This window comes from Brachionichthys hirsutus, chromosome 1, assembly GCF_040956055.1.
Source record: "Brachionichthys hirsutus isolate HB-005 chromosome 1, CSIRO-AGI_Bhir_v1, whole genome shotgun sequence".
Taxonomy (NCBI): Eukaryota; Metazoa; Chordata; class Actinopteri; order Lophiiformes; family Brachionichthyidae; genus Brachionichthys; species Brachionichthys hirsutus.
Genome location: NC_090897.1, coordinates 5,629,733 through 5,640,977, shown reverse-complemented (window position 1 = coordinate 5,640,977; position 11,245 = coordinate 5,629,733). Strand labels below are relative to the sequence as shown.

The 11,245-nt window shown below is 45.8% G+C and overlaps 1 protein-coding gene across 1 annotated transcript; it reads right to left on the bottom strand.

The window, feature by feature from the left end:
• Nucleotides 1-644: 644 nt before the first annotated feature.
• urb2 (URB2 ribosome biogenesis homolog) lies at nucleotides 645-10,982 on the bottom strand. Its single transcript, XM_068739892.1, has 11 exons — nucleotides 10,857-10,982; nucleotides 10,148-10,324; nucleotides 8,849-10,017; nucleotides 8,578-8,716; nucleotides 5,976-8,463; nucleotides 5,312-5,472; nucleotides 4,979-5,089; nucleotides 4,599-4,841; nucleotides 3,925-4,021; nucleotides 3,415-3,548; nucleotides 645-1,129 (listed from the first exon to the last, which is right to left on the bottom strand). The coding sequence occupies exons 1-11, from the start codon at nucleotides 10,980-10,982 to the stop codon at nucleotides 932-934; spliced, it is 5,043 nt and encodes a 1,680-aa protein (XP_068595993.1). The 3' UTR covers nucleotides 645-931.
• Between the last annotated feature and the right edge of the window lie 263 nt (nucleotides 10,983-11,245).

The following is an 11,245-nucleotide window of genomic DNA, read 5'->3' as shown; positions in this document are numbered from 1 at the left end:
TGGATAGACAAATCGCAAGTCTCCACCCGAAAGCGTGATGGACGAGTCTCTCGGAGAACGTTACGTGCCTGACTACGTTGTGTTAATCTGAATTTAGGGACTATTGCATGGGGTTGTTTTTCAAACCCGTGTTGAGACTTTAAAAAAAAAAGGGAGTTGCAGCACATGAACTCAGATGTGGGGGCTTTTACCCATGAGGAAAGGTCTCGGGCTCCTCAGGAACACTGCCAGAAGCCGCTTACGCGTCACGCCAAGTCAGTTTGATTTGATTTACTGTCGTCTTTATTCTCCAGAGACCGGCGATCCATCATGAGCAGGCGGGAGGTAACAGATGTGAGAGAAAGTTGCCGTCACATTTGCTGCAGTGGCAAAATAGTACTCTACAAAGTATTACAGACACTTTTCATCAAGATTTTATACGATTTTGCGCACGCAGTGGTCAGTAAAAGTACAACTTTGGTGCTCAATTTGGAGGTAAAAAAACAAAACTCTGAAAATTCTGTTGAATTGACCCATTTAAACAGGCTGTGATGTGATTTAGGCATTACAAACAACTGATAAAAGAACAATCAATAGAGTTTGAACAATATAGATTATAACCGTCAGCATATTGTATAAAATGAGGCAAATAAAGAGGCTTGGGATGTGTTCAAATTTCATTTCTCAATACATCAGTGATTTTTTTTAGAACAGTACAGAAAATACACTTTACATAATTATTTTTCTCCTGTAATTCAAACTATAATAAAATGTTTAAACATGCGTCTGTGTTTACGCCCAGTGTACATCTCACAGTATCTACAAGCTGCCGTCTCTGATGTCTTAATGAAAAGCAGAAAATATCCAGAAAAGATTTTTCCAGTCGTTTTACAACCTGCTCAAAATTGAGTTGACTTGACAGCTGAACCGAACGAAGGATGACAGAAGTTGGTCAGACGGTGTACTTGTCCTCTCCTTGCCGCTGTGCTTTGTGGTAGTGAGAGTAGCTGCTGTGCAGCTCGCCGAACACCTCCCGGACTCCCGTGTGCAGTCCGGCCGTTAGAAACTTGATATCCTGCTCCATGCAAAGGTCCAGAATCCGGTAGATGCCCTCCGTCAGATGCATCTTAATGTCCGGTCGCAGAGTAACCTGGAGAGGCAAACGTGAGGCCGATAATGGAGCAGGAGAATAACATGGAGGACGGCATTGGAGGAAAGACAGATGGACATGTCAAACAGTGTTCACAGCCATTCCACAAGTCTTTGTTTCACTGGATGAAACTACAAATGAAATCTCTTCTTCCCAATGTTCCAACAAGGCCGTGTTTCTTTCTTTCTCAGTTAATTAAAGGCAACATGATACCGATTGTCTGCATCTGGCCTAAGGGGTTTTCCTGGGCAGGAATACTGCATTAATTCATATATTATGCATCGGGATAATTGAATATTCACTTTTATCTTTACACCCATCTTTATAATCTCATGCAGCGTCTGATTATTCTCTCAATAGATATGTAAATGTTCACCGCTGATAATCAGCTCATTGCTCCGGCTAGACAGAGCACATAGAGTATGGCATGGTTTTACTGACAGGGTCGGTAAACCTGGATTTAAACCATCAGCAGCATAAAAAAAAAAAAAAGTCAAAGTAAATCGATAAACTATCTTAACAGTTTTCCAATCTGAGCTAAAAACCGAGAGGACTACGCTATTTCTGAACCACGAGAAATACAGAATATACCAAACAGTCTACTCTACACCTAATCCTTCACATCTCCCACGGCAACAGGAGTAAACTACACCAGGAGCTGCTCAGTCTCTGGCAGCACATGATGAATATGTATGTGTGTGCAACAATACCCTTTGTGTTCAGTGAATCCTGCACAACATGCAGGGTAAGTTCCAACAATGGTAACACGTAACATTACCCCCCCCCCCCCCCCCCCCATCACTGTATCTATGAATGAAAATTCATAAACTATGGCTGACTAATACGATGATTTATAAAATTAAGGCAACAGCACATCATGTTTTTTTAACTTGTTGTTTTTTGCTGCAAATAAACCAAACACATAGCGTGAGCCTGAAGATGATCTGATGAATGGTTGCAGAAAAAAGAATGACAGACATAGAAATTCCTTGCTTTAGTTAGTTACTTAAATTAAGTTATATTTAAAGGGAAGGGGGTAGATTTTTTTATAATAAGGCTGCTCATAGACACCAGGGGGGGCACAAATGCCTAACCCTAACCCTAACCCAGGAGGCTGCGATTCCAGTGGTCTCAATAGACCAGGCCGGGTGTCAGCTTGTGATAATCCTACTACTCGCTTCAGTTATTACCTCACGAAATACATTTCTGTGGAGCATAAGGTTTAGCATGGTCGGGCTAATTTCAGGTTTTCTGCAGTTTAAAGATGATTACTCATAATTACCATTGCTCATTGGAAACATTTAAAAAAGTGCTTTTTTCCAATAACAGTGCATTAAAAATAGAAGTAAAATCTGTGTAGGCTCTCAGTCATCCAGGTTAAAGTCAATTACAAAGTGTAAAAAAGGAACAATCAACCGGACTTGTTCAAGTTTGGATGTACAGTAAAGTAATCTTGCTTAAGGCTGTACACAGCACAATGTTAGTATAGAACATTTTGGGTACGGCTACCTTGTGCCTTCTCCCAGCTCTACTCTCTTGTCCAAATATGGTCAATAATGCTTAAAAAAAAAAAAAAGAAAAAAAAAACCAAGACGTTAATGGCTGGAATGCCACACAAGGCATAAACTAAAACAGAGAACGCCTCGGGTTCTGCTGCTTCTATTCTGATTCTTAAAACTGTTCATCATGAGTTTGAGGAATGCATTAGTAAATTGGAGTTCTCTTTTATTCTCAAGATAATAGCATGCTAAAGTGGTTCAATAGCAAGATAAGTGGCCAAAATGCCTAAACACCACTAGAACAGAAACTGCAGCTCTGTGCTGGTGGAACAACACCTGGAGGCTGCATGAAAAGTTCAGCTCAGGTGAAGACCCATGAGAAACTAAATTACCCCTGAATTACACGAGAGACCCATCTGTCCATTAAAGACACAATTTATATCCAGTTCCAGGATTATTAGGTGACTCACATGGAACTCAAACACTCCAGAACACTCTGGCGTTTTTCTCTCAATGCTGCGTTGGATGAATACAGTCTGGTAGCAGAGCAGAGGGTTCACTCACCAGACGTGACTCACTGCTCTGTGGGGAACATGAAGTTACGGTAATCCTAGTCCCGTTAACTCAGACCCATGAACATCAACAACCCGGCCACGGCAGACGCGTAGCATTTTGAAAGTCTGAGCGTCGCCGTCTCTGCCACTGAGCTCAACGCGGACCATCAGACAAACGGGGCGGGGCCAAGGGATCGGCGGCGCGCCTGCTGCCTCGTTCATGCACGCATACCTTCTGCAGCTCCGTAACGTACTGAGCCACCATGAAGGCCGACAGCGTGGTGAAGCTCTCAGCTGCAGCAGCGATGTGAGAGTACATCCTCTCAATCAACCTGGAACACTCCAGATACACGCCACTGTCTGGGCCTTAACAAAAGAGAGAGAGAGTCATCAAATCAGGCATCATCCCCAGATATATTTATACTGGTTTAAAGACAGGATCTAGTGGTTTGGATGCATTTCTCGATTATACTTTTAGGCTGAATGTTTGTTTGTTATGAAATAAGACCGAACAGCCAGAAATGAAAAACAAAAATTATGAAAAATGGACGAGACTTTTATGTAAAGATTGACAATACTTTTGCAGCTTAACTGAACACTTGCCTACAATTTATTTAAAACGATACAAAGTATGGGCGATCAGATAAACGAATCATCTGCTCATCCTTTGTTCAAACAAAACTTGTTTCCTCTATTTGCAGTGACAGAACAAAGTTTGTTGTCCCTCGTCTGATGCGCTTACCTGCGCCACCGTCTCCTCGCTGCCGACCCTCCTGCATGATGGATGTCAAGAGACGATGGAAGACATTTAAGAAGGATGGAGCTGCGTTCGACACCACCTAGACACACGAGCAAGGTCACAAAAGATACTTCTGAAGTTGGACATTCTGTTCTATGGAGAATTTACAGAAACATGAAGAATCAGTGATAGGTGGTTACAAGTGCAACAGAAAACCCAACGATATTCATATGCTAAACCATTTTCACTGCTGAAGTCAGAAACTAGCAGTCCAAAGATGACTTGATTTCCACAAGGGCATCATTTGTATTCGTGCACAAACCTATCGCTCGGCTTTCTAGAGCGAATTTAAACAAGTAGTAGGTTTTGTGCAGCTGTGGCGTGATTGTGTTCTCCAAAATATTCTGTTTAAAGCAACAATTCACTGGGGCATCCCGAGAGCTCAGCAGGCTTTCAGATCATTTTCATTAAATCATGAATTCAATCGAGGCATCTTGACCTAAGAGGAAGTTCATATTATAAAAGCATCAGATTGATCTCAACAAAATAAAACAAATAAAAATCCCAATTCCTATCTAATCTGAAAAAAGGTTTGATATCACAACACAAATGAATACATTTCTTATTCATCTCTGAATTCACCTCCTCCTCCTCATCATCAATCTGCCTCTTAATACCTGAGGATGACACTGGATGATGGCGAACAACGCCTCATGAACACTCAGGAACGCCGACTGGTAGACGGACGGCGTCAAGCGGTCAAGCGGCACCGACTGGAGCGCTCCAATGGCCAAGATCACATGATGAGGGTTTGTGATGAGCCCCTCCCCCTGGCGTAGCAGCGACGTCATCGACATCACCGTAGGAACGGTAAGGGGGAGTGTCAGAGACACGTCCTGACTGGATGATCTCACCAAGAACTGTAACACAGAAAGAGACACCGAGTTACTGACGCAGCAGACATGATGATGTCACTAATTTAAATAATAACAACAGTGATTGTGTTCCATCTAAGATCCCCGTGCCAGCGGCGACAGCATCAGTAATGTTCACTCACCACCATAGCAGATAGTATCTGTGGTGCGAAGAGCCACAGAGCTTTAGCGCAGGGTTCAGGTAACCGACAGCGGGACAGCAGCTTGATGAGGATTACCGCAGACAGCACGTCCTAAAGAAGACAAAAGAACATGCGATGCCGCAAGAAATATGATCAGTAATAAAATATGTAAAGAAAGCAACCCTGGCAAAAAAGCTTTATAGGTTATATATAAATGTATGCAATGAATAACATGTAAAGAGTGGAATAATGGTGTCCTTGTTTGGTCCAACATTGAGACGGTCTCGGATCCTCTCTCTGGGTAGAAGCCGTCGGGACCGAGCTCGTCCTCACCCCATAGTCTCCAGCCATCAGCAGGCCAGAGTCCAGTCCTCTGTTGATCGTCAGCAGCGTCAGGTTGAACTGATCTGTGGTACTCGTCTCCACCAGGTGTTGCAGCAGCTCCTCCACAGCTGGCTCCAGCTCACAAGCATCAATGGAAGACAGCCGAGATGCTGAAAGCCAAGTGAAAGTGTGCTACATTCAGGCCACGATGCATTATTGAAAAACTGCGAGAAATTCTACACCATCATATCACGTTTCTCCAGGTCATTTATAAACATGGGGGGGGGCATATTATGATGAGATGACTTCATTAAATACCAACATAATTCACATACTCTTGGGTCAACAGAAAGAGGATAAGGAGAAGAGACTTCCGATTGTCAAATTGGTGAATTCAAACATTTGTTATGGAATAAAACAAGTTGTAAAAACATGACAATATGAGCAACATGCAGACAACTGAAAAACAACACTGACGGACCGCACGGGTGAACGACGTGTTGGGTCTTTGTAAAGTTGTTAAAAGGGCCATTTTAAAACTCTACAATATCCATTAATAGAAATTAAAAATTCCCAAGCTATAAAAAGATCTACAATCAGGGCTCAACTCAAAGACGCAGAGAGATACACACATCAAAGATGTGGTTCACATCGTGTAAACCAGTTTCCCTACCTGCCAGCAGTCTGTGCACCCTCTGCAGCATCTGCATGTACAGCTCATCGATGCCCTTTCCTGCCTTCGTCTCGCCTTCTGTCTTCTTCACAGCTTTGTAGAACATGGACAGGAAATGGAGAGAGGAGTGCACAAAGTCCATGGGCCTTTGAGCAGAGCTTATTTCTTTGAGGATCTGCTGGCAGAAGCTCTGATAGAGGCTCATGTGAGTCAGCTTGTTGTCCTCCTCCGCTGACAGAGAGGACAGTTCACACTGCAGCATGACAGTAACAATCTCTACAACAAAGGCCTGACCGAGGACGGCGGCTGGTTGGACGACGGACTGACCGAGAGTCTGGGCCTTGAGAATGTCCTCTACAGCCGGTCCCAGTGACGCAGTCATTCTTACGAGCATTTGCCTCAGAGTCTGATCCATTGGTTTACTTCTTCCCAAGTTGGACAACATCGTCTGAGAGAAAGTGGTCAGCGATGCCAGCAGGAGGTGAACAGACAAGATGGACGGGCCGACGCCTGCTTTACCAGACGCAGCTGCCGCAAGGTGTCCGCTGGTCATTTCTTTAGTGGAAAGATACGCACCAAACTGGTCCAGGTTGAGCCGCACGCTGCTATTTCTGACTATAATCAACTGGACGGAGCAGCCAATGAAGGTCTGCGCCGCTTTGATTAAATCCAACCAATCAGGGCTGCACGCGGCTTGATATCTGACATTGTCGCTATGCCACAGGAGAGAAGATACTGCAGCCTGCAGCAGAGCGCCACCGTGGATGTGCCTCAAAACACCGTGGACGTTCCGGCTCTCCAGGAGGCCGTTCAGAATCCTGATCAGCTCCACCAGGAATACGACATCCCCTCCGGATTCAGGAGGGCCCGACGCCGTCTGGTCTGACTGACCGGAGGTGGAGGTGAGCGTGAAGAGGAGGAGAAGGAAGATTTCAGAGAGATCCTCAGAGCTCATCCCGTCTGGGTTTAGCTGTGCTAATATTTGGAGTACGTTGATCATTTCTGTTCTCTGCGTGTCACCCAGTAACACGGCCATCTCGCCAGTCTTTGAGGAGGCCAGTATGTCCTCAACGATAGTCGCTTTGTCCACTATGTTGAGAGGCTGACTTTCATCTCTCTCAAGTGACCTTTGTCCCATTCTCGTCTCCTGAAACCTCAAGCTCATCGGACGAGCTTTGGGTACATGTGCCGCCTTCAACACAGCAAGGATCTTTTTTGTAAGAGAATGAACCGTTGCAGAGAAGAGCGAAGGCAGCTCAGCAAAAACAGGGCTTTGGAGAAGCTGCGAAGATACGAGAGAGACAGACAGACCACCAGTTGGATTGTCCTTTCCTCCATCGCTCTGCCTGTTGAGGAGTGAACTCACAACTGTGCCTGCGAGGCAGTCCACATCGTCTCCACTCATGCAGGGAGTGATCAGAGGCAAATTGGACACGATGAGATGCCAGTGTGAGACAGGGAAGGTCCCAGTGTCCACACTCCCTATCTGCCCATCCCACACCTGCTCCCCATTTGGATTTGCACTGAACTTTGACTTTGCTAAAATAAACTTGGTTGCCCTGCTTAGTACTGCAGCATTGGTGGGTTCAGAATGTGAGGAAGTATCGAGAAAAACTTGCTTCATCTGCTGCACAGCCAGGAGTTTGAGCAGCAAACAGCTCATGGGGCTGCAGGAGTGTTGCAGATGTTCTGGAAAAATATCACCAGATGTAAAACTCTCCATATTTGTTAAAAATGGAGCACGACCTTCAGTCTTGCTCGCTGCCATCTGGCCAAGAGGTACGTACTTGCTGCAGTGGCTAGAGAAGAGTGTGTCGACTTCCACCCAGGTGTATCGGAGAAGGAGCGCAGCCTGCTGGGTCCTGTGTTCCCACAGTGCTCCTCCTGTAGACTCAGAGACCTTCTCTTGCTCTTCGTGGTTGAACTTCTTTTTCCCTTTCCTTGGAGTCTTTTGACCAGAACTACTGTTTGTTTTTGCAGTCTCATTTTCATTTTTCAGCAGATGGAATAAGTCTTGGACAACCTGATGCATCTCCTCCATCAGGCGCTGGCTCTGCCTGACCATAGGTAGAGAAGAGGCGTGATCGAGAGTCTTCAGCCGAAATAAAACAGCATGAAGAAGTTGGCTGAGGGAGAAAAGCTTCTGAGATACATCGTCTCTATTTTGAGCTACCTGTAGTCCTCTTGTCATCCCTGCACCATGTCCTCCCCCATCAATCTCCATCTCCTCTGACACATTTTCCTCCTTCCCCAGTCCAGGTAGAATATTCTTCTTGATGTTCTCCAACACTAACGTGCAGATCTCTAAACCCTGCGAAAGGGGGGTTTCCAGAAGGCAAGTGCTGAGTGATGCGGCGATGCCGTCAGACAGCAACGGAGGACGTTTGTGGTCCACGGTTGACTCAGAGATCACAGACAGGAGCTGTGAGAAGAGGCGCGGCAGCTGCCGAAGCTTCGTGTAGGTCTGGAAGAGACTGCACACCAGGAGCTGTTGGAAAATATTCTGTCAGTCAAAAGTAGTCTCTGTGAAGTCACATCTAATTTTAGGGCAGAAAATCAAATTGGTGAAAAACATAATGGAACTCAGGATAAAGATCAAGACCTGTTTGGCCCGTTGTCCTCGCGCTTCCATGTGCTCAGAATTTATCCAGGCTGAAGACAACATCTGGTCGAGACTGGGTTCAAGAACCAGATGGTTGAGATTCAGAAGCACCTTTAAACAGCGATACCACGCAGGGATGCTGAAGGACAACATGGGAACATTTTATTAGTGTATCCCCAGAAACACTGTCAGAAAACCACGACTCAAAATACTATAAATAATCTTGACCTTTTTCTTTTGAAATCAAGAAATGTGTTTTTGTGTTTTTTACCTTGGCTGGGCCTGGTTTAGGAGCATCTGTCCCAGGGATCTGTAAAAGTTGAGCTGGACTTCTTCATGTCTTATCCTGTCTGCTGCAATGTTGTAAATATCCGCTGACAGAGCCTGGCTTAGCAGGGACTCTACAGTCAACAGAGCCAGGCTCCAGTTCTCTGGGGAAAAGATGCTAGAGGGCGATTTCTGCTCAGGGGACACAGCAACCGACGGATCTGCTTTGGCAGACGTGCGACAGCGTCCATCAAGATCTACATCCAAGGCAAAGATTAACCTGGTGAAAAAATAGAAACACAGCATCCTGTGCACTTCTTCGCTAGTTCCTCTCCCTTTTCCGTAGCTTTCCAGAAAGAACTTAAACAACAATGATAATGTGATCGACTTCACAGGGTAGTGGAGGGCTGGCTGGCAGTAACCTTGAGCGTCCAGTTTGGAAATTATAGCAATGACTGGCTTTAAGGGACCCTTTGCCCCTCCGGGACCACGTTTTCCAGAATCTTCTTTACCTGGAAGGAGCTCTTCCTTGTAAGAGTTCAGGTGCTCGGGCGGAAAGAGAGCCACCTGCAGGATGGAGTCTATCTTTGAGCGGATGTCTTTGCACAGCTGCTGACGGAGATCCAGCTGTGCGTGAGCAGGAGCAAAGTCCCCGGAGGTCAGCAGGTGTCTGAGGACTACTAAAGTCTGGATCAGTTGGTTGGTTACCATGGTGAAGACTCTGTTAGGATTGGCTTGTTGTCGCTGAACTGACAAATAACAGGACAGCACCTGATGCAGTACATCAAACAAATTAGTTGGACGAAGGCTTCCCTTTGATTTGGGAGAGTTATTGGCCTCTGGTTCCAGCTGATCGGGAGGGTTTTCACTGATCGGCTCCATTTGGGCGCGGTCCAAGTTGCCCTGCCGAGTTTGAAGGCACTCAGTCATCACATTCTCCTGACATGCCGCCTCTGCCTTTGTGGATTCTGTGTGTAATGGGTGCTGTAGCTCACGGCAGGCCAGAGAGCAGAGCTTAGCCAGGAGATCAACCATGAGCTCATACTTGGTGGTGAAGACCGATGAGAGTACGGGAGAAGAGAAGAGGCCCTGACAGACACTCAGTATGGTGGACAAACACACCGGGGACTTGGAGTCAGCACGCGAAAACTCCTGGAGGCGTTCAAGCAGCAGCTACGGGCAAACAGAATAGAGATGCAGGTAAAACCACATGTTAATGCCCCCCCCTCCCCCCCCCACCCCCACCCCGTCTCCAGGAACTAGTCCAGGAAGTGATGTTTTCACTTTGGTACTGTCAGCTCACCTGTGCCATGTTAAGCCTGAGGGTAATGGTCTTGCCCTGTTTAATGAGAGTGTGGAGCTTCCTGCTATGAAGGAGATCGTCCAGGTAACACCACAGTCCTTCCAAAACCCTCTGAGAGAAGCCCACCTTCTGATGGTGCCAGCCTGTCAGAGCGTGGGTGCACCAGTCCAACAGCACCTACAGGAGAAACACAAACAGACGGACCACATAGTTTATCTGCTGCAGTCTATTTCTACAAGCTAATCGGTTCTCATCTGTTCCAGAAGTGACCCAGACATTTTATCATAAGATTAGCAAATAAATGATAGAATCAATCAGGCAGGAAACATACCGGTGATGTGCATGGGTTATAAAATGATATTTATACACCCGATAAGAAAAAAGTACAGCAGGAACAGTACTCAGGGTTCTCAAGTCAGACTGACCTAACCACAGCGCCGCTGGGAAAAATACTTACTAAGTATATTAACTAAGTATATTAATACTTAGTAAGCCAGCTAGCAGGGAGTTGGGACTGGAAATCTGGCATAGGAGTGTACCTAGTTTAGTTTAACTTTTATGCATGGGAGGGCATATTTCACGTGAGAAGGATGAGGTTGAAGCACAACCCTTCACTTTGGGTGATGTTACAATCACGATGCTGAAATGACGTACTGCATCACTCTCTATGAAGACACAACTATTTCGTAACGCAGCTTCCACCTTGTACCTGTTCTTTATTGGGCAACAGGCACTGCGTGGAGATCCAGGCAAAACGTGCCAGCTTTAGCTTGTCCTCCCACAGAGTCTGAGGACTCTTCAGTTTCAGATGGATACCGGAATAGATGGCAGCCATTGCTCCGGCCGGCGCCACTGCCGTGCAATCCTGATCAGGAGGAGAAAATGAGTCAGTGGGAGTGGGAGCAAACGGCAAAAAAAAGAGAAACGCAAGAAGATACAAATACTAAATAAGAGGTGGTGAACAGTATGAAATCTATTCAATAGTAAACTACAAGGGTGGCACACCAAAAAGAGTAAGGATCGCCATGGAAACGTGTGCTGTACATTCACACACACACACACACACACACACACACACACAGAACAGTGAGGAGTACA